The sequence below is a fragment of the Carya illinoinensis genome, chromosome 5 (genome assembly GCF_018687715.1).
Source record: "Carya illinoinensis cultivar Pawnee chromosome 5, C.illinoinensisPawnee_v1, whole genome shotgun sequence".
Classification (NCBI taxonomy): Eukaryota; Viridiplantae; Streptophyta; class Magnoliopsida; order Fagales; family Juglandaceae; genus Carya; species Carya illinoinensis.
In genome coordinates this window covers 27,890,341-27,914,251 of record NC_056756.1, presented here as the reverse complement: position 1 = coordinate 27,914,251, position 23,911 = coordinate 27,890,341, and the positions used below count along the sequence as shown (strand labels likewise).

The 23,911-nt window shown below is 36.0% G+C and overlaps 1 protein-coding gene across 1 annotated transcript; it reads left to right on the top strand.

Annotated features, from left to right (window-relative positions):
* The first annotated feature begins 311 nt into the window (after window positions 1-311).
* Window positions 312-23,911, top strand: LOC122309906. The gene is made up of 11 exons (XM_043123676.1): window positions 312-676; window positions 823-866; window positions 7,574-7,654; window positions 10,000-10,107; window positions 13,422-13,513; window positions 13,914-13,988; window positions 14,060-14,129; window positions 14,569-14,670; window positions 21,905-22,013; window positions 22,232-22,294; window positions 23,631-23,911. The coding sequence occupies exons 1-11, from the start codon at window positions 436-438 to the stop codon at window positions 23,717-23,719; spliced, it is 1,074 nt and encodes a 357-aa protein (XP_042979610.1). The 5' UTR covers window positions 312-435; the 3' UTR covers window positions 23,720-23,911.

The following is a 23,911-nucleotide window of genomic DNA, read 5'->3' as shown; positions in this document are numbered from 1 at the left end:
TCGCGGTATCACCCACTCCCGGGCTGCCCGAATCGAATGTCCTTTCCGTATCTCTGCGTACTTTCTATTTGATTTTGACAGAAATAATGATTTATTCGTTATCTTAATTTTTATAAGTATTTTATTATAATATAATATAATATTAAATAATTAAAAAATTATTTATTATATTTTATTTATAAATTTATTATTAACATTATATTAAAAAGATAACGATGAATAGAGTTTTCAACGACAGAAAATCTAGAGAAGCACGACATAGGAATGGAAAAGCAAATTGTAGACCTGGCTTCCACGCTTGACAAGTCAAACACTTCACACTTCACAGCCACCCAAATTCGGTCGGCAGCTCCGTCACTGCCCCAACTGTCCTTTTCCACATCTCTGCGTACCTGCTATTTAGACAGGAAGTATGTCCGGAATAGGCAAAGGAAAATGAGCCTTGAAGTGGCAATGGCGGTGAGACCGAGAAGCACAGGTATCCCTCCTTGTTCTTCTTCCGTGCTATCGTTAGCATCGGCCAGAGTTCGTACGGGGTACAAGTTCAACAAGAATTCATCGGCGAATAGAATTCCGTTTCTGAAAGCAATTCGAAGTTCTCAAGCACAAGCATCAGCATCCACTGTTTCTCTTAAACAGCGACGGCCTCAGAACGTAGACGGAGAGTTTTTTGTTGGTAAGAAAGGGAACAATCCCGTTTGAGGAATAGTGAATGCTCTGTTTGCATGTATATTAACGTAATTTTTTTTTTTTTTTTGGTAAGCTATTATTGCTGATTAATATCTGTTTGGTAAATTATACGAGTTTCGAATGCTTTTGCAGACCACACATGCATAGACTGCGATACTTGTCGATGGATGGCTCCGGTAATCACTCAAAATTTCCCATTGATACGTTGTGTGCCAAAATTTTCACTTATGGTTGTTGGTTCATTGGTTTTATATTTCGTGCCGTGAGATAAATGAAGGACAGTATAGAACTAGCTGAGTTCAAGGTCATAGGGGCCCCCTTTTTTATTTATTTTATTTTTTAACACCATCTTCTAGCTGCTACGGTTTCGACTCCAAGCTTAGTGGGGTTTTTTTTTTTTTTTTTTTTTTTTTTTTTTTTTAATTTAATTTAATTTATTTTATTATTTATTGATTATATTATTTATTTTTTTAACACGATCTACTGGCTGCAACGGTTTCGACTCCAAGCTTAGTGGAACTTAATTTCGGACTTAGGTTGAAGGGCAGGGTTGATTTGGTTGGATCTCTGCATTATAGGCTGACTCATCTAGATTGCCTTCCTGATCTTACCCGTAATTAGTACAATCTATGTTGGGCATAAAGCCACCGAGTTGCTCCAGAGCAATAGGTTAACCAAGAAACTACCAGTTTAGGTTACGGTCAGAGCATCTTATATGAACCCTAGAGGATAGATATTTCCAGAAACCTGTTTTCGACATGGAATATCCAAATTTTAAGTTTGGTAGCAAATGCTTGCTACACAACAAGCCATGCCTTCAACATCAGGGACGAAGCCAAGATTATAACTCTGGGGGGGTCAAATATTTTAGGTTGTAATAAATAGTTTAATTGAATTTTTTAAGGAACACCACTGACAAAATGATAATAAAAAAAAAAAAAAGTGATTAAAGAGTAAGAAATAGAAAATAAATTCAAAACCTAAAGATAATAGGCATTTCACAAAACTCATAATGACAAAAAAATTTATGTAAAGTTTTAATTAAAAAGTGTTTACATAAAGTTTAAGCAAACATCAAAATTAAAATTATGACTTAAAATCTTCACAATAGTTTTCGACAACATTATTAGTGATGACTACAAATAAAAATACTTTATTTATGTTCTCCTATCTTTTAAATGTGTTTAGAAGTAAATATTATTTTTCTAATAAATCTCTCTAAGAATTGAAGTTTTATCAGTCAAAATATTGTATGAAATAATATAGCTGAATTGCTAAATTTTAGTTTGCTTGGAATCAAATAGTATTATCAAAAGTTGCATGGACAAAAACAGGGGTGTCAAAATAAATTTTGTTTAGAGCCTTGAAGGGGTCATGTGATATGAACCCGCGGGAATGGAATCCCTTGAACCCACAATCAATTTGAATACTTATCCAAGAAAGTCGAAATCAAGTCAATGGATGGAAGAATCTAAATCCTTTGAAAAACTCGTTTCAATAATCTAGATTATATTAAAATCTAAACCCGTTGAAGAAACTGTCTCAATAACCCATATTACAAAGGAGGAACATCACAAAGGTTGTGATTTACCTTTGATAAGTTTAAAAGTTCAATGAAGAACAATAAGAGATAAACTTAACTCACAATGAATAAAATTCATCAAATTTCATAAGCTTTTATAAACTTCTTAATATGAGACTACAAAGTATTTAAACCAAAACATAATTAAAACCCTAGCCAAAATAAAGCCCTTTCTTATGAAAATACCCCTTAGTGAACAGTGTTGCAGCTACAGTAACTTAAGCCTCTTGAAACCTTAGTTCAATAAAATAAAATATATGTGGGCCAAGTATCCTCAATCCCAATTATTCTAGACTAATTCATATAACTAATTAAAAATCATTTTAATGAAATAAACAAGTCCAAGATCTTTAATAACAATAGACCCAAGTCGTGTTTTCCATAACGTATCACGTGGATGAAAACTGAATCTCCTCCTCTCAAGCTCATATTGAGTGTTGGGCTCTTGCTAGCTTCATCCCAAGTGAATTGCACTTATCCTTGCATAACTTCCTTGACCTTCTTATCTCTTGATCTTATAATTGCCTCATTTGGAACTTGAAATTTTTTTTTAATACTTGGTCCACTTTGGTGCCCATAATTCCCCCTCTCCTCAAAAGGATTCGACTTCGAATCTCCACCTGCATCAAAGGGAAAAAGATCAGTAACATTGAAAATAGCAGACACATGATACTTACCTAAAATATCCACTTGATATGAAGTATTATTAATTTTCTCAAGAATTTAAAAAAGTCTATTCAAGCTACTCCTGTCATCAACAAGCAAAAAAGTATCAAAGGTAAATGAGTAAGTGGATTAAAACCATAAACAATTTCCAAAGAAAAATAAGAAATAATAGTATGCATGGTTCTCTTATATGCAAAATCTAATAATGGTAAACAATACTCTCACAAATGTTCATACAAAAAGTTAATAAATGGCAAATGATGCTCCCACAAACGATCATGAAACACATCTAAAGTTTTCCTTACAAGTTACACCAAAATGACCACTCCAATAATATGCAAATTCAATGAATGGCAAATGGTACTCTCAAAAGTGCTTATGTAATATGTCTAAAATCTTCCTTACACCAAAGTTACCCAACAAACCATCTCCATGTTTATCACACACAAGCAACTTAAGCATAAAACTATTAAGCACACAAAGTTTATTTTCTCTAAACAAGTACCAATCTAATTTATAGAACTTACGAAACGATGATTTCTCATATGTTCCATACACACTACCAAAGTCATCAACATTAGCATGCAATTTCTTATCATATTCAAATCTCAATAGCATTGGATCTAAAATAAAGATAAGGACATACCTTCTTGATAATGCATCAACCACAAGATTTTCCTTAGCATGTGTGTATTTGATTTCATGAGGAAAAGTCTCAATACATTCCTCTCACTTAGCATACATTCTAGTCAGTAACTTACCTTGTTCCTTCAAGTGTGTCAATGACTCATGTTCTTCAAAGAAAGGTCGGTTAGGAATTATCGCACCTGATACAAAATCAATTTGTGGCTCTATTCCGCTAATAGGTGGTAGTCCACTAAACACTTTGCTAGAAATCATGACCTCATATCCCTACAACAAATAAACAACAACACTAGGCAAAGAGTCGTTAAATTCGCTAGTATAAAAACTTGCCTTAGCATAAAAATTCACTTTTATTTTTCTTTTTATATCTGCAATCTCTTTTTCTTTTCTCTCATGGCTCCAGTCTTTTTTCTTGACTCTCAGCTACCTCTCTATTTTATTTTTCACTCACTTTCATGATGTTTTGGCCTCATTCTTTTTTTCATCTCTTTTTCCTTTTCACTCTCTTTTTTTCTTTCACTCCTCTTTTTTGAAATTTCAGCCTCACAATTGTTTTTCAACTTATTTTTTTTTCTTGAAGTTTCAGCCTCAATCTCATTTTTTTCCTCTACTCTCTCTCTCTCTCTCTCTCTCTCTCTCTCCCCTTTTCAGCCTCAGTATTTCCTTTTTTCTCAATCTCACTTTCACTTTTATTTTTTTGCTCAATCTCACTTTTACTCTATTTTTTTTTTTTAATCTCACTTTCACTCTTTCGTTTTGGCTCACTTTCACTTCTCAGCTTTAGGTCATGGACCTGTGTTTGAGTTAAAGGGGCAAGTTTGATTGTTTTTCCATCTTTTTCAAAACTGTATATGTTCTTGACCCCATCATGGATCACCCTCCTATCATATTGCCACGGCCTCCCCAATAAAATATGGCCAGCATGCATAGGTACTACATCCCAAAGCACCTCATCTTTGTACTTTCCAATTAGAAAAGAAACTAGCACTTGCTTATTTACCCCGACCTCCCCACAATCATTCAACCACTGTAACTTATACGGTCTAGGGTGCTTCAAGGTAGGTAAATTTAATTTCTCAACTAAAGTAGTGCTAGTCATATTAGTACAACTCCTTCCATCAATGATCATATGACATACCTTGTTGATGTGACATTTAGTATGAAAAATGTTCTCTCTCTGCTTCTCTGTATCATCCATCTTAATTTGTGTATTGAGAGCACACCTAGAAATAAGAGACTTATTATACTCTTCATTCTTATACTCATGTTCAATATTAGGCTCATGTCTCTTCCTATCTTTCCCATCTTGCAAATTTCTAATCATTGCATCTTGTTGGTCCATCATATCCCTCACTTCCCCTAACACCAAATTCAACTGTTCAAATTTTTGTTGCGTGGACTGCGACACAAAAAATGAATTATCTGCCATCCCCTTCGATGATGAATCACTCTTGTGAGACATCGTAATGCGCTGTACAAAAAGAATGTTAGTAGAAAATAAAACCTCACACGCTCTCTTATGTGTTTACACTCAAATAGTGACATACTACTCGTGTTTCACTCTTAATTGGCTATTTTATGATAATATCACACTCTTGCTTTTCCAGCTCATGTTCTTTAAGAACTAGTTAAACTAAATCAAGACAATACAACCTTGTTTTATTCCAACTAGTAATTAGGTCCAAGAAACAAGAGAAACACGGAAGGAATAAAATGACATGAGACTCAAAGAATTGATATGAGGGAAATAGTAATTACAAAACAAAATACCAACTATAATGATATAAAAAGTAGTTTTTTTTTCTAATTTTCTTTCCTCCCCTCCCCTCCCCTCCCTCCAACTAATTCAATCACAAATATCAATATTCAATTGTGAAAATCAATTGAATATTGCTTTCGTTTCTTGCCTTCCCTTCCCTTCCCACTATTTCAATCACAAACAACAATATTCAATTGTGAAAATCAAATAATTAAATTCAAACATACAAAAATTGACAAGGAATTAAGAGAGAATCAATGAAACGTTACTACAAACAATTGACAAACTTAAAGATGCAAGAAACCCTAGAATTTTGAAACCCTAGATGATGTAAATTTCAACCACCTTAACAAACCTAATGACAAAGCAACTTTGGCAGCCCTAGGATGGAGGAATTTCAGCAGCCCCTTTGTTTCTCCATTTTTTTTTTTTTTGCAACCCTAGAACAATAATGCCGTAGAATTAAAGATGTAATAAATAAAAGATAGAATCAAACATGATTTGAAACTTTTTTCTGAATACTAAATGATATGAACCCACAAAAATGGAATCCCCTGAACCTACAATCAATTTGAAAACTCACCCAATAAAGCTAAAATTAAGTCAATGGATGGAAGAATCTAGATCCGTTGAAGAACTTGTTTCAAGAACCTAGATTATATTAAAATCTAGACCCATTGAAGAACATATCTCAAGAACCCAGATTACAAAGGAGGAATGTCACAAAGGTTGTGATTTACCTTTGATAAGTTTAACAGTTTAATGAAGAACAAAAGGAGATAAACTCAGTTCACAATAAATAAAATTCATCAAATTTCATAAGTTTTCATAAACATCTTAAAATGAGGTTGCAAAGAGTATTTAAATCAAAACCTAATTAAAACCCTAACTAAAATAACGTCATTTCTTCCAAAAATACGCTTGAGTGAACAGTGCTGAAGCTACAGTAATGCACTACAGTAACTCGGCTACAGTAACTTAAGCCTCTTGAAAGCCTAGTTCAATAAAATAAAGTATATGTGGGCCAAGCATCCTCAAGCCCAATTATTTTAGACTAATTTCTATAACTAATTAAAAACTCTTTTAATGAAATAAACAAATCTAAGGTCTTCAATAACAATAGACCTAAGTCGTGTCTTCCATAGCATATCACATGGATGAAAACTGGATTTTCTCCTCTCAAAGCCCATCTTGAGTGTTGGGCTCTTGCTAACTTCATCCCAAGTGAATTGCACTCATCCTTGTACAGCTTTCTTGATTTTCTTAACTCTTGATCTTATGATTGCCCCATCTAGAACTTGAAAATGATCTTTAAGACTTGGTCCACTTTGGTGCCCATCACCAAGGCCCCCTCTTGCCCCCCTTTGGCTTCATCTCTGCCTTCAAGTCCTAGTTCCTCCCTCGTGTAAGCTTGTATTTTGTGTCCTGATTTCCTCCCATTAAGAAGCTACTGGATGAGGTATTGCTTCAAGATTGGAGTTCCTGATGCACAACAGTCAGGAGAACGCGATATTTTATGTTTGAGTGGAATAATATTTCCCCGAAGATTTGCCTAAACATTTACCTATCAGAAGAAAAATATATTTAACAAACATTTTGCTTAAAAGTAGCATTTCATGAAGTTTGAGACAAAGGAATAAAAAACAATTTCATTACAGCCTCCTCATTTTGAGACATTATGGCTTTGGGATTGACCTGTTTAGCAAAGAAGGAATCCATAAAATCTGGGATCTGATGCCGTGATAAGAGATACTACCCTTATAATTGGAACATGTCCAGGAATTTGACAAAATAGAATTTCATAAGCAATTAATTTATTGTAGTTGGATAAGCAATTAAAAATATGAGGGAGTGAAAGACCAAGGAAAGAAAGAAAATTGCATCAAAATGCTGGTGGTTGTTTCTTGTTGCAAGTGAATGCAACGAATAGAGTTGGAAAACAGAAAGAAGTAAGCAATTTATATATAGACATTTCATACTCGGTTTACAGTTTTAGCTTTGTCATTTCCATTATTCAATAACCACAGCATGATCCACAAGTAAGATGTCAAGACTCAAACCCATGGCTGGTCCACCCTGGGCCACGTTCCTCCAGTTATCGGTAAATTTTGGTACCATAGCCATGAGTGTCTAAAGACGCTAACTAAGTTCCTTATTAATAGAGCTTATGATAATTGATAAATAAGGATATATGCTTCTGATAATGGCCTTGAATTTCTTGATCTTCACAGCAAATTTTCACACGAGTTGATGAAATGTCTGCTGTTGTTAAACAACCAACATGTGAAGAGGAACGACTAAAAGCTCTACAGGTTCTTATCTCAATTTTTTCTGTTTCCCATTGCCTTTCTTCCTGTCTGCATGCTATTTGGCGCTTTTTTCTTGTAAAAATTGAGATTGAAACCCATTGGTGAGAATTAAGTGTTTCATGGAAAACTTGCTTTAAATAGAGTTTTTATGAAAAAAGCACATGTATATTCCATCCAAAACTATAAACTTTGTTCTTTTAGGTGTGCCAAAAATTGATCCTCTTGTAAAACTAAAATACCAAGTGTATGGAGTGCAATTTCAATATAAGTAAAATGGAAATGGGGATATAGTAAAGCTTTACCACCAAGAGGAACCAAACAGCAATCATTTTTGGTACCAGATCTATAATACATAATGCTGAAATGATATAGGAGGATCTGACCCATTGAATAAGAGTAACATGGATGAAATGAGGAAACTCACTGAAAGTATTGGGTGAGTGTGCAATATTAGACTAACTATGATCCATGGTTCTGGATAAGCTGAGCTTTTAAGACGAAATACATTCGTAAAATGAGGTTGGATGAGTAAGAATGCAATCCAGAAGGATAGGACTGGCCCCTATTGAGATAGGAGAAAAGCTTGTTTAACATGGTTTAGACATATCCAACCGAGAGTGATCAATGTGCTAGTGAAAAAGAATGATTTAAGTCAAGTTGAGGAAATGATTATAGGTAGAAGGAAGCCTAAAATAAAAACCTGAAGTCATGGGGAAAAATGATATGATAAATAGGGAGATGTAGAAAGTATGATTTAGGACCTTAGGTTTAAGATAATAATAGCAAATGATGCACATTGCCATCCCCTCTTAGTTGAAAAGGGACTTGTGAACTATATCCAATTTTCTTGTAATTAAGCTTAATTGTGTCGAGTTGAGTAGTTGTAGATGAGTTCGCAAAGAGTTGGAAGCTGTACGCATCAGCTTTTTGAAGAACAACAGATGAATGCAAAATGGTATCTACCTTTTTTATTTTTCTTTTCATTCATTACAAATGGATGTCTGGAGACATCTAGAGACGTTCTTTTGTGATATTTCAAACAAATAGTATGGTCACTTGGAGAGTATAAGGGTGATCAATGGGGAAAGGGATTTAAAATGGTTGGATGCCTTGAGATGGAAGTCATTTCATGGGGAGGAAGGAATAAAGAATTCTCTAGCACTGTTTGGTGTGCTTAATATCATTCTTTGATATGCACATATTATTATCTTTGAATGCAAGGAAGGTGGGGGGGGGGGGGGGGGGGGGGGGTTCGTCAGATACTGGATTGTAATTATGGTTGTAAGTTGCTTGCATGATAGGAGGTTCAAGTCTGCATTTGGTTGAGTGCGGAGGAAGAGTATCCTTTTGTACCCATTTATCTTCCTGTAAATGTTCCAGTGCTTTTGGGTTTCAAATGAACTCCTGCTTCAAGTGGTGTCTTGTGTCCATGCGATGCAGGATGTTTAGGAGTTTGGCACCATTGTCTGATTGCCTGAGGAAATCCTGGTTGAGATTTGATGTACAGGGGTTTAGTGTTAATTAGGTATGAAAAAACATTGATGTTGGTGGTTTCAGAGCTCTTTTCTTATTTTTGACAGATTACATAGAAGCCTTGAGATATGTTATTCACAATTCTTTTCCTATAGAGACTGGGGCTGTTTTATTAAAAAGATAATGAACCATCAAACCCCTTAGAAACTGTAGAACATAAATTGAAAAGCATGCAAACGTAAAATATGATTCATGGTCTCTGGTATATCTCATTTTAGCAAATCTGGAAAATACCACTTTACTCTTACATTAGTAACACTAAAGTAAAACTGAACCAGCATTAACTCAACCTTCATAAAGGGTCGTTACCTTCTACTCAAATTAGTGGCAGTATCCACTGTTTTCTGTCTGTAAAGCCTTAGGACTTCCTAAAGAACAAGAAAAATAGGTTTGATTCAGATTAGAGTAGCTAAGCAAGGTCTTAAGAGAGCTCTCCATAATCCAAACCATGCCAAATTCAGGCCTGAATGTTAGACCCAGATTTTCCTTTCTTCTTGTAGCACTTCAAAGGGGACCGTAGTGATGTTTCCATTGCTAGATGGCTTGCTCCCCTTTCAACTTCTAATGATTGCAATTTTTTATTCAATTGATTTTTTTTTTTCAATCAGCTGAGACATTTTTGGCTTTAAGCTTCTCGAGCTAGATTATAAGTTATTAGTATGTAGTTGTTTTGGATGACCATATGATCAGTTGCCTTAAATGAAAAGAAAGAACATCTGGGTATATGAAGTTCTTTTTCTTTTTTGTTAGAATTCAGTTTCTTACGTAATAGCAGCACTAAATCTAACTGTTCGTCTTAAATTGGTGACTTTCAGGCCTTGATTTCATGTCCAACAAGCTCAATCCGTACAGAGAAACCTCCTTCTGATATTCTAAATGTGCAGAAAACATTTCCACTTCCAATAGATGAGCAGAGAGTTCCAGTAATTACATTTTTTTGGCCATTGCTCTCTCTCTCTCTCTCTCTCTCTCTCTCTCTCTCTCTCTCTCATTATTTATTATTTCTTAAATCTTAAGTTATTAGCTCACAGCATTTATGCCATTTACGTTTTAAAGAGTAGGCATTCTAGAGAGTATCAAGTCTTTCCATTGTTTGTTTTTATGATAGAAACTGATATGCATCTCATGTGAATATGTACAAAATGTATGATTCTAGCCCATAGGCCTTGTCTTGGTGGTACATGCTAGGGTGTGGCTGGGACCACTGGGTAGGCTCAGATTTGATTTGTAACAACCATATGAATTTAAATTAATGTGTGTAACAATCAAAGTATGATAGTATGTCTTTTCATGAACACACTTACAAAAAAAAAAAATGTCTTTTCATGAACACAATATCCTAGTACAAGACAAGTCTTGTGATCACCAAAATAGAAAAAAGGCCTACTGATGACAATACAGTTGGTTTCCATTTTGCATGAGATGTGAAAATTCGTAAACTATTGGGGGTAGATCAGATTGGTCTAGAGAGCCATTCCAAGTAGTATAAAACCAGAATTACTACAATCCTTTTTAGAAAAAGGTGGGTTAACTAACGAAAGAAAGATGGAACCAGATGCATTCTTAAAAGATTCCTATATTTGAGTCATTGGACTCATAAAAGTGCCTAAATAGTGGTGCCCGTTTCCTACATAGGTATTAGCGGGAAATATGGCTGTTTAGTGCCGCCTAGGATGGGAAAATGATCATCTATTGTATTTGTTTGATGAAAAGCGTAATCAAAAGCATTAGGGTTCACTTGTAGCAACTTGTTGGGAAATAGCTTCTTAACTGCTACTATACGAATTTTTTGTTTTGCTATTATGTATGTTCTATGAAATCCCTTATGATCTTTATTGTTACCGATTACCATATGGTTGTTGTGATAATCTGGATAAAGTACAAGAAAGTGGTGAATGAGATCTCACATTACTTGGGACAGTGAAGTTATTGTCCTTCATAATGATTCCGATGGGCTCAATTGTAACCTTGACTAATCTTTTGGAGTGTGGCTCAGATGTGGGTTGGCCTTCCATGGTCATCTCAAATGGTATCCAAGCCAATTCTAAGTGGAATTGTGAGACTTGATGTTACACCCCTTCCCCCTAGGGTTAAGAACAACATTATTTTTAGAAAATAAAGGGACCGGTGTGCTACTAACCTTGACTTTTAAAATTTTCTTCTTAATGAAGCAGTAGGTATAAAAGATTCCATAAAATAAAACAATGTCATTATTTTTTAAAATACTTCAAATATAAAAGAAAGTCTGTGGAAGTACTTATTGAAAATTATTCAAGTTTCATGTGCTTATGAAAATAAATTTAATGATTGAAAACATAAAACTAAATATCTCATAATTGCCTAGGCCTCTGTTTTGTCTCCATGAGTCAAGTCCCATCATGTAGCATCTTTCTCACAACGACCATAACTTGGGGTGGTTAAAATATTTAAAACATACAAAAAACTGAGTCGAATACTCAATGAGCAATACATCATGCAGTAAAAATAATATAAACGTGAGGTTTCCTTGAAAAACATGCACTCACAGTTGCATACATAAATGACATGGACGTGAATCTAAACTGTGCATGAAATGCCTTAACTTGTCTTTTACTTGTCATAGGCCAGTACCCATTGTTGACCCCTATGAGTTTGGGTTAGCGAATCTTAAAGATTCTGATTCCGCCCATGGCCATGGGTTGGGAATTCGTACATAAGAATGACAACACTGGGTGCACTACTAGTGTGTACATCCTAGCAATGCAATATGTTCCTTAAACTTATGGTACTGCCTTCACTATCATAACATAGGCCATTACCTCTCTTAACAGTCATACCTCATCATAATCATACATGCATATGATTATGATGAGGTATACTATGAATATTCTCTTGTATACTACCTGTGTACTTGGGCTATGCCTATTTACTATGAATAAAATCTCTATTATCTATCAAAAAAAAAAAATCATACATGCATACTTTTTGTCACATCTTGCCTTCTTGTAACTTATCATATCATAGATTTCAAATAAAACCATAACCTTTCTTAAAATGTCGTTATACATGCTTTCTCACATCAAATCATGGCCTTTCATAAAATATTTTGATGTATGTGTCATACAACTAACATGAAACTTATGCAAAAATCATTGCATTTAGAAATTTATCATCTTGGGTAAATAAAAAGGGGCTTCAATGAATAGGCTTTAGATATAATATTCCTTTAAAAACCATGACTTCATAATTGCTTTTCAGAAATATGCAGTTTGAAAGACAATCATAAATACTGACATAGCTTTATAAAATATGCGTCCAAATAGCATGGTCTTATTACTTACATAACTTAGAAAACATGTGTGACGAAGGGCATGATCATATTACTTACCTCATAACTCTGAACGTCAATTAGCGCAATATGATTGACTTGTCCTCTCTTGGATGGAGCCCAAATCTTGTCTTCTCCTCTTCTCATGCCAGTGCAAGATGATTGATTAAAAAACTTACTGAAAGCATAGATTTCCCAATCTTATACCTGTCTGAAGGCTTCTTTTATTAACTATTTTCAAGAAGTGTTTTGATGTTTTGAGGGGTATTTGGTACTAGCATTTAAAAATGTTTTGGAGGTGATTTTTTTGTAGCTCTTGAGATTTGTATGTTTTGGGAGATGTTTTTGGTAGAGAATTGTTTTTATAAAAAATAACTTCGGAAAAAATTAGTTGATTAAGGGGAGATTTCCTCTTGCGAGCAGGGTATCTACCTTTTTGGAAGCTGTGTGTTGAGGGGGGAACTTGGACCCCATACTTAATTTTTAAAACAACTTATGTGTTTGGCTGTTATTTTCTGGGAAATTGTTTTCATGAACAAGTCAGGATTTTTTTGGATAAGTAAATAACAAGAACAAGTCAAGTTTTCTTGAGAATACGTACTGAAGAATACTAATTGTTCAGAGGGATCATGTGACCTAAAGAATCCACCAAATGCCTCAGATCGTCAATGTTTTCTTTGTTTTTGGTACTACTTATTGGTTTATTTTCACAGCGTTAAGACAAGTGTTTCACTCCAAGAATTTGGCGGGGAACCTTTCAGGCAACTGCTTTCTCATGTTAATTTCGCTGGTTAATCAGTACCTTGATTAAATGATATTTTTATCCTTCACCTTCTTTATATTTCTTCTTTTGTATTTTTTCCCGTTTCTTTCCTCTATTGCAAATACGTATGCCATTGTAAACTTTGAGAGCTTGTCTAATGTTTCCAGGGTGTTTATCACTGTGGTTATCACTCTGAGAAATCATATGGGGCAGCTTCTTATTTGATTGTTCATCCTGAAGGAAATATACTTATAGACAGGTATGTTATCATCTTGCAGATAAATGAGATAATCTAACCTTAAGATTAATCCTTACAGAAACAAATCAGAATTTTCGATCTATGGGGTAAGAATTATATATGTAATGTGTGTGTGAGTGGGTGGGCGGGTGGGCGTATAAATATGGCGACATTACACTTCTCACCTACAAACTACCACCCTTTTTTCAAATTGCACCCCAAACTACATAGAATTTGCATTCTAAACTACCTATATTTTTTAATTTGAAGTGTCGGTTAAGATTAGACCATTAAGATGCAAAGTGAAAAACGGGTGGTAATTTCTGGGCAAGAAGTGTAATTTCCCCTATATGCATATATATGTAACATAAGTCATATTAGGTGGTAATTTATTGTGGATGAGTTGTTTTGTTTTCTGCAGCCCGAGATTCACAGAGAGACTTGCAAGTATAATCGAGAAGCTGGGTGGGGCACGTTACATGTTTCTGACCCACAAGTACTGACTCAACACTAGTGTAAAACTTTATATTGTTTCAAAATGATATTGATGTATCTTATGGGGCACAGGGATGACATAGCAGATCATGAAAGGTGGTCAAAGCGGCTAAAGTGTGATAGAATTCTGCACTCTCTAGAGGTGCTTTTCACTTTCTAGATATTTCCTTTTCATTTATTTATACTTGACATTTTCTGCCTTCATGAAGTAAGTTACAGTGAATTCTTCACAAAGATGTTTAAATTTAAAAAAAAAAATCCTATACAAGATCAAGGATTTTGGGCTAAATATTATATGCTTGCATTGTCATCAGGGCACTTATCCCCTTGCACCACCAACATTATGCTTTTTTCCTCTTTTACCACTTTGGAAGAACTTAAGTCTAGGAGCTACCCTCAACGCACAAAGAGCATTAGGAATTTGGAATAGAAATGAGTGTAAACATTACAGAAAAAACAAAAATATACCTTTAAAGCAGCCATAGGCTGATAGAGTACATAAATCATTGTTTACCAATAAATAAAAAAAATAAAAATAAAAAGTGTGACTTAACGTACTGTTTGTATCCTGATCTTGCCAGGTTCAAGATTCTACTGCAAATGTAGAGATAAAGCTAGAGGGGAGTGGCCCCTGGAGCCTGTTCGAGGACATCCAACTGATACACACTCCAGGCCACACAGATGTAGGTTTCTAGATCTGTTATATGTTTTCTTTGATGAGTAATGTGTTAATGTGCAGAGAACGGGTGCAACAGGAATTATATAAGAGAAACACCTAGAAAGAGAACAGAAGCTTCAATTCCAGCACCCACTTAAACACTTTAAACATTGTCCCAAATTCCCGACCAACATCACAATGGAGTAAATGATCGGAGATTTTCATATAACACCAATCAACTACAATTGAATTGTGCTTCTGCAATTAGCTATACTCTGAATCTTACCCTAATGGCACCGTCCATGTAGAAAGAGTGGCTCTTGTTGGGGCTTCAAAGAATTACTACCTTTCAATCTTAAAACCTTCTAAAAAGTTTTACCTTTAAACCACAACAGCTAGATAGTACCCAAATCATTTTACCATTTTGTTCTCTCCCTACCATATATGAATAAAGTATGTCACAAGAATACACCAATGATTCAATCTTGAGATTTTTCACTGCACTATTAATGCTAAGGTCTAATGGAAGTTACTGTTTCACCAAGTCATATATTCTTCCACTGCTGCATCTTAATTTCTTGCATTTTGGACTAGCTTAGGAAATGCCTCTTGGTAGAGATTCATTACACCATATGCATGCCAAAAGCAAATAAGAGTGCCTTCCTGCACATTGCATCTGATAAATTTGGAAAAATAGTTCTCCTGACACCTTTGATATGTTTTCACCTTCTATACTTGTAAAAAAATTTTGTTTTACAAACTTAGCCATAAGGAACACAAATTTCGTGAGAACAACACCTTGCCCCCATACTCTGATCAAATTTCTATCCTTTTTTGTCCACCATCCTCCAAAGACGACCCCTTTCCAGCGCATACGGCCATACCCATTTGGTCAAAAACCAACAGCTCTCTGATACCCAACCTAAGCAACCTCCCCCATTGAAGAGGCACACGAATCTTATTGGAATAAAGAGTTTATCTGTGAATTAGTCTCAAATAGCACCCTAAAGAGAGTCCCCCCATGGATCCTGAAGTCTATTAGCTATATAAAAACCAAAAAAAGTCTATTGGCTATCACCATAGTGAAAGGGAGAAGAGAGAGAAAATAAGCTGGTATGCTACCCAGAGTGTTCTCCAGTCTGTTTTCTTATTTGTGGTTTTATTATTATTGGATTTTAAATTGTGGGTTTGACTAGTGATTTAGCTATGCTTAGTGGCAAAAACCCAAAAGAGACCTGGTCCCTTTTGTATGTGGACTGATTTCTCTTCCAAAAGAAAAAAAAAAAAAAATGCCAGGCCCATAAATAGACTATAAAAAACTTTCACAAATTTATTTGTCTTGATGTCTTTTGGTACGTCAAGAGCTTGTTAAACTATTTCTATTGCAGTATATATGACGTATCACACCAAGCAACGTTAGTTTGTAAGCTTCCTCTTTGCATTTCTCTTTGTTAACTTATCATTTCTCCAATGAAAGATATGTTCATGAGAATTTCAGTTAAGATTTAGCATTTTGTGATGCAATCATGTTCATGGTGACTTTGAGGAACCTTACGTATAATGCTTGGGTGTATCCAACCTTTTCTTAATTTTGTTTTAATTGTTTAGAAATTTTCCTTCAAATTCTAGCCAAAATTAGATCTGAATTTACAGCTCTAGCTCCCTCAAATCATAATCGTTAAAAAAAGTCACCATGCATTCCTCAAAGAGAGAACCAGAAAAGCCAAAACAATTCTCGGGTTTCTGTTTACAGCTCAAGAAATAGGCACCGAAACCAATTTTCCTCTTTATTTCATCTCAAAATCCTTCCCCAACCGTTCATAATTAGAATTCCTATTTTAACTAATACTTCTAAACCTTTTCTTTCCAAAGCCTGTCCTCCCGTCTATCTGATAATCTTACAAACTTCTGCTTCCAAATGAGCCATAGCTTCTCTAAAAGTTTGTCATTGCCACCACTATCCTACATCACCAAGATCAAAATATTTTCTTCCCAATCAGGCAAGGCTAAAAACCCATCAATTATGGATATGGAAGGACGTTTATGATGTTTTAAACCTTGTGAAGTACCCTCTTCCAAAAGGGACATCAATTATTCCCTGCTGAGATATGAAAACTCCTACATTGCAGTTGAAAATTGAAATCTCAGTCCTTAAATTTCTCCCTGGCGAGATGATCTCCCCCAGTGCAGTGCTGCACTCCCACAAACTATGCAACCTTCGACTACTCCTCCCAAAGAAATGCTCTATCATGTTTACCTTCTGACAGTAGACTCCTGAAAAGCACATAAAAACTGATTTTCTGCGCATGCGAATTTGCATGAAACCAAAACAATTGTCATTGCATCATCCATTCTCTCTAGGACCATCTTCTACCATAATGGCAAAACCCCAGCAGAAGCCCCATTTAACTCCGCAACGAATCCAACCCTTGAACTGGCACCACCATGACCTTCACGGTACTCCACTAGACACGGGCTCGAAATTTGATTTGTTGAAGGTACACAATACCACCCTTGCAGTCACCCTGAAATTTCTTAAACTTCATATTTTTCCTCCCGCGCTGTAATCCATGCTCATTCCAAGAAATAATGTTAAGATTAATGAAAAAATACCCTGAAAACTCCTCTCCTTTCTGCTCCCTCTACTTCTATATGCTCCAACTTTAGAAGAATAGCTAATAAAGAAAGAAAATTTTCTTAGCTCTCCAGCCCCTTTATAAGCAATCTTATAGCTTTTTCTACTTGAAACAGAGCCCACTTCCTCATTCTTCCAGCTATTATTGATTGCTGCAAAAGACCCGTAGCCTCCTGTACAATCCACTACGAATAACACCCCCAAAAACTTACTGCAGCCTTTTATATGTTTCATGAACCAATAAGCTTTCGTGCTGAGTAGCTGCAGAAGCCTGCCTCCCATCACATGGGTGCATGTTTAATGGCTCCTAATCAATCACATGATGTGGATCATGAAGATTCCAATGCTCTATGGTCATGGGCCCCTGAACCAAGTTTGCAAATTCACTTTCCTTTTGATCCTTTACCACTTGAGGGTGATGGGCATCATTGAAAGTTTTTTTGAATTTATCCCTGGTGATGGTGGTGCCTTCGCTAAGTTCTTCCTTTAATACCAATTATGTATTGTCCCCCATGTCTTAACTGCAACCTTCAAGGTGAAAGTGGCATATGTCAGCTTCTATCTGTAAAGAACACGACTGAAATGAAAACTGAAGAGAGGGTTGCTCTTTTGGAGTGTTTAAAGAACACAACTGAACCTTCAAGAATGGAGAAACTTGAGTGTTGCATTGCACTAAAACACAGAAGGTGAGATGTGCTACTTTCACCTTGGAGGATGCTACTGAGAGGTAGTGGGACAGTAAAAAATTGTAGTTAAAGGAAGTTAAAGGAAGAGCTTGGTGAAGGCGCTACCATCACCTAGGCTACATTCAAAGAAATTTTCAATGATGACTATTATCCTGAAGTGGTAAAAGATCAAAAGGGAAAGCAAATTTGCAAACTTGGTTTGGGCCCATGACCATAGAGCACTATGCTACAAAGTTTACCAAAGTATCCCATTTTGCCCCTCACTTGATTCCACATGAAGGCAAAAGGATTCAGAAAATTTTTTTTTTTTTTTGATAGGTAAAGAGATTTTATTGATCCACGTAAATAGGCAAAGCCTGAGTACACAGGGAGTATACAAGAAAGAGCCTAGTTACAATCTAAGTGCTACGGATAGTAACATAAAAGTCATTAAGGCTCATTCCATTCAATACAATAGTAGATGCCCAAAGAAGCAAAGTATGAAAGAAAAAGGCCCGAAAACCATCCAGAGAGCATTCCCTATTCTCAAAACAGCGTTCATTTCTTTCGGTCCACGTGCACCACATTAAGCATAAAGGTACCATCTTCCACTAAGAGGCAATCGCCTCTGAGCCCTCGCCAACAAGACAGTAGATCGATCACCCTTCGAGGCATAGCCCATGCTATACCAAGCCTTGAGAGGATCTCATCCCACAATACCTCAACTACTTCGCAATGAAGGAGAAGGTAATCCATAGATTCACTATTGTGTTTGCACATGAAGCACCAATCCATTATGAATAGTCCACGCTTCCTTAACTTGTCTATAGTTAGAATTTTACCATGGGAAGCCACCCATCCGAAGAAAGCGACCTTGAGGGGACCTTGCTCCTCCAAATGCTCTTTCAGGGGAAGGCATTGGAGGAGTGAGCTATCAAGGCCTTGTAGTAAGAATGGACTGAAAATTCTAAAGGGGTTTGAGTGATAGAATATGTCGCCTCATACTGGGTTTGGGCGTTAGCACTTATACTGAAATAGTTAGGAGAGCCATGGCATTAGAGGAAGATTTTAGATTGCGAGATGCTTCTAATGTATACAAGAAGAGACATTGGCAACCAAGAAGATTTTAAAGGGGTTTGAGTGATAGAATAAGTCACCTCATACTAGGTTTGGGCGTTAGCACTTATACTGAAATAGTTAGGAGAGCTATCGCATTAGAGGAAGATTTTAGATTGCGAGATGCTTCTAATGTATAGAAGAAGAGACATTGGCAACTAGGTGCCCAACTAGAAAAGGATTGAGGGCAAGGTTTCAAGAAGAAACTTTTCAACAATAGTGATCAAAAGGGACAGCCTTCCTATCAAGTGAGTAGAAGACCTTGTTTACACTGGAAAATATCATGGAGGGCAACCATGCACTATTGGGCTCAATTTATGCTACACTTGTAAATAGCCAGGCATTTTTGCTCGTGAATGTCTAAATAACAACCAACCAGACCGATTTAGAAAAATAGTAGCGCAACATGGGGAAACAAATCCAAGGGCGAGTATATGTTATGATGACTCAAGAGGGATGAGGTGGTCACAGGTATACTTTTTCATTCTCCCTAGATGCCAACGTACTTTTCGATTATGGATCCACTCATTATTTTGTTTCTAGGTTATTTACTAGGAATTGTGATAGGGAACCAGAACTACTTGATTATGAGTTATTAGTTTCAACTCTTGTGCGCAGGCATTAACGACAAATCTTGTACTCAGGTCATTCGAGATTATTATTGAGGACATGGAAATCTTAGCAGATTTGGTACTTTAGATATGCATGATTTTTATGTAATTTTAGAAATGTATTGGTTAACTTTAGGAATCAATTAAGGGTGAAAAAGGAAGATGTGCCAAAGACCACCTTTAGGAATATATATGGGCATTATGAGCTTTTGGTTATGCCTTTGGGGTTGACCAATGCCCCAGCCGCCTTCATGGATTTAGAATAGAGATTTTCCAGAGTATCGAGATCAATTTGTAATTGTCTTTATTGGTGATCTACTCTAGGAGTCAAGTGGAACATGAAGGGAATTAAGGTTGGTACTACGGGTATTGAAGGTAAAACAATTATATGCCAAATTGAAGAAATGTGAGTTTTGACTTGGTCAAATCACTTTCCTAAGATGCGGTATTCAAAGATGGAATTATGGTAGACCCTAGTAAGGTTGAGGCTGTGACTACTTGGACTAGGCCAACCAATGTGGGTGAGGTTCATAGTTTCTAAGGTCTTGTTGGGTATGGGAGGTTTGTAGAGGGTTTTTCTCGTATAATGGTACCATTGACTCAACTAACTAGAACAGATGTCAAGTTCTAATAGACTGATGAATGTGAGAGTAGTTTCCAAGAGCATAAACATAAGTTAGTTACCGCCCTAGTGTTAACCATACCCTTGGATTCTAGTGGTTCCGTTATTTATAGTGATGTCCGGCATAAAGGATTGGGTTATGTTTTAATGCAACAAGGTAATGTGATCACATATGCCTCCCGCCAATTGAAGGGTTATGAGCTAAATTATCCTACTTATGACTTGGAATTGGCTGGTGTAGTTTTTGCATTAAAAATTTGGATCCAATACTTACATGATGAAAAGTGTGAAATTTACACCAATCACAAAAGTCTAAAGTACTTCCTTAACCAAAAAGAATTAAATATGAGGCAATGGGGCTGTTTTGAGTTAATTAAGGTTATGATTGTATAATCGATTGCCACCCTGGTAAGGCAAACGTAGTGTAGACGCACTTAGCAGGAAATCTTTTGGAGTAATGGCTGCTTTAGTGACCACTCAAAGACAAATCATTATAGATTTAGAGAAGTATGACATTGAGGTTATAATAGAGGATTCGGATTTTACCTAGCTATGCCAAGTATGCAACCCACTTCGATTGAGAAAATTAAAGAGAAGCAAGGCAATGATGTGAAACTGTTAGAGGATCATGGGGAAAGTACGAAATGGAGAGAAGTCTAAATTTAATGTGTAAGTTGATGGTGTTTTGAGGTTTAGAGATAGACTATGTACGCCAAATGATCTAGAAATAAATGGACAAAGTTTAGAAGAAACCCATAATTCTCGATACACAGTACACCTAGTGGGTATGAAAATGTAGAGTTTGGAGAACATGTTGGTGGAACAACTTGGAACGAGAAATAGCCAAATTTGTAGAGAAATGTTTGACAAAGCATTAATTCCTCCCCGGAACACATGCGCTGTGGCTATAATCTGTAAAAACAAATTAACTCTTATCTTCCCCCAAACCTGAACATTCATTGTTTAGAGACCCAAAACACCCACTAGAACAGGACCCAGATTTTCTTACGCTTAAAGATCAAAATTACCACAAATGCAACAAACCATCCGCCTCATTCACTTCTGAAAGGCAATGGTGCCCACAATTTTTTTTTATTTTTTTTTAAAAAGACAGTTTTCAGTTCCTCTGATGCATATATGTGATTGATCATCACCATCCTGGGAGCTCAGATTTGACACAAACTGAAAATCATTTTCATTCAAACAATCCAAATTCTTTGTCCACCCGTACTGTGCAGAACACTTGCATCTGATCCAGTACACCTAACCCACTACGGAAATTACCAGAATTACACCACCCTAATTTAGGATATCTGGATCTGTTGTTTATTCATCTATGTTTGGCATTTCCATGGATCTGACCTTGCCTTACCCTTGTAAAACTTATATCTATCTAGCAATCAGTATTTCCTCAAATCATATCACACAATTTTGGCTTACTCACATTGACAATCTGAGTGATGGCGTTGTTAATATGTTCTGGAGAGATTGGCCTCTTCCTTGTATTGTCTTTTCTATATACAATCATCACACAACTGTAAGCTTTCAATAATGAAGGTTAACAAACACTCAACTGGTCTCATTCTTTTATCTGCCATGTGATGACACAGGGATCAGTCTGCTTATTTTATCCATCCCACGATGTGTTGTTCACTGGGGACCATCTGTTTATGACAGAATCTGGGCTAGCCATTTCAGAGAAGTTCAACTTTTATTCAGGTAGGATTGAAAGATACTTTCAGAAGAATAAAGTAGATATTCACTGGATAGGCCCAATTTGTTGCAACAATCTAGCATTTGGTGTGGTGTCTTGGCCTTGGAGATCGTCATCTTAGCTGAATCTAATTATTGATTGCTCTCTTTCTAACCTTCTAATGGAATTGTTCTGCAATGATGACTACGCATTCATTTTCATTTTAATTGTTGTTTCTCGACAGTTCCCATACAATTGAACAATGTTCGGCTTCTGTTAGACTTGGACTTCAAGTGGGTGCTACCTGGTTAGTATTTCTTTTTTGAGTTTTGCTACATACAAGCAAAGTCGCGTACTAATCTGCGTACCAATACTGATTCCTTCAAATTTAAAATTTTAATTAGCACTATTTTTAATAAAATCTACTTTTTGACCAATCACAATACATTAGTGCACATATTAGTGCACAATTGTGCTTGCAACTAGATTTTTCCTTCTTTTTACTTGTGCAACTATGCCATTATCAAGTATATACTAAGGAAGTCTACACTCTCCTAGTGACCACGCCAACTGGTTCCAACCATTTGATCAAAAACTTATCTTAAAAGTAAAATACGATTAAATAAAACTTGTAGTTTGTGTATCACATTTTCCATTTATTTATTTATTCTTTTATTTTCTGTTGCTTTGGTGAGGACCTTGATTTTGGCAATCTCTCCTTGAAGCACTGTGTAATGAGTATCTCCCAGTCCAACATAACAAACATTGTGGCTTGTTATCACATATCCGAGCAATTTCCATGGACATTAAAGTTCACTTGATAGATGCATGCCTACCACTCTTTAGTTATGAAAAGACAAGTAAATGGTGGAAAATTACTTAATCTTACACCAACATATTTGGACAGTCCAATTTGGTCATAATGTTCTTATCCCTTAAAGGCCAAAATAGGGGAAAAAAGAGAGGTCAAAATAGGCAATAAACATAACCCTAAAACAATCCAATTTATTCATTTTTAAACAGTAAAGCCTTCCACCGCATGGAGAATATAGGCCAATACAACAAGCTTTAGAGCATTGCTTCTGGGGGTCTAGTTGACCAAGAGTGTTGGACTATTTTAGTACTCCTTGGCCTGGCTCATTTCAATCTCTCCCCCCCCCCCACCTGGCGCTGCCGCTGGGACCCCCTCCATTAGTTCATCATAACATATCTATCTGTATTATCTTTGGTTTTTTTGCCTTATCGTTATTTACTTTGTTTTTCATATGGTATTTATTTTTTCTATCCTATCTATATATTTGACACCCAGAGCAGGGTACTGAAAAACTCAAAATGGCCAGTTGAACCGTTGAACCCAGAATTTGGGTGTTGCACTGCCCCCACTGCCCAGCTAAATGGCTCAATTGCTTAGTATATATGTATGATCAAATGGCTTTATCTAAGACTTTTGATACTAGTGCTGCTACTCAAGTTGTATGCAACTTTCTCACTTCATTGGCGAAGTAGATAATCAATTGAAAAGTCCTTAATCGTTTTAATTTATCTCTAATTACAGAACTGGGTTTGCCCGTCATATACTTTTTCTCGTTGATCACACTAGTGCCACTTTTTATAGTCGATCTAAGAGATTGAATTGATTGCAGGTCATGGAAGGAGAGTTGAATTCAAAGATTACCAGGAGAAAAATTCAACTCTGGAGGCCTTCCTGCAGCAGAAGTCCAGTCAGTTATAAGTTGGAGAGGTGTACGCATAACGCACTTTATAAGTTGGAAGTTTCCAATCGGTTTGGTTGTATATGGGATTGTATACTGTAGACTTATTATGTATTTGCCCAAACACTCCCTGAAATAAGAACTGGACATGCTTTTGTTTATGGCCACGATGGCTGAAGTGAATTCAAGGTATAAAACCAACCATATCTGTA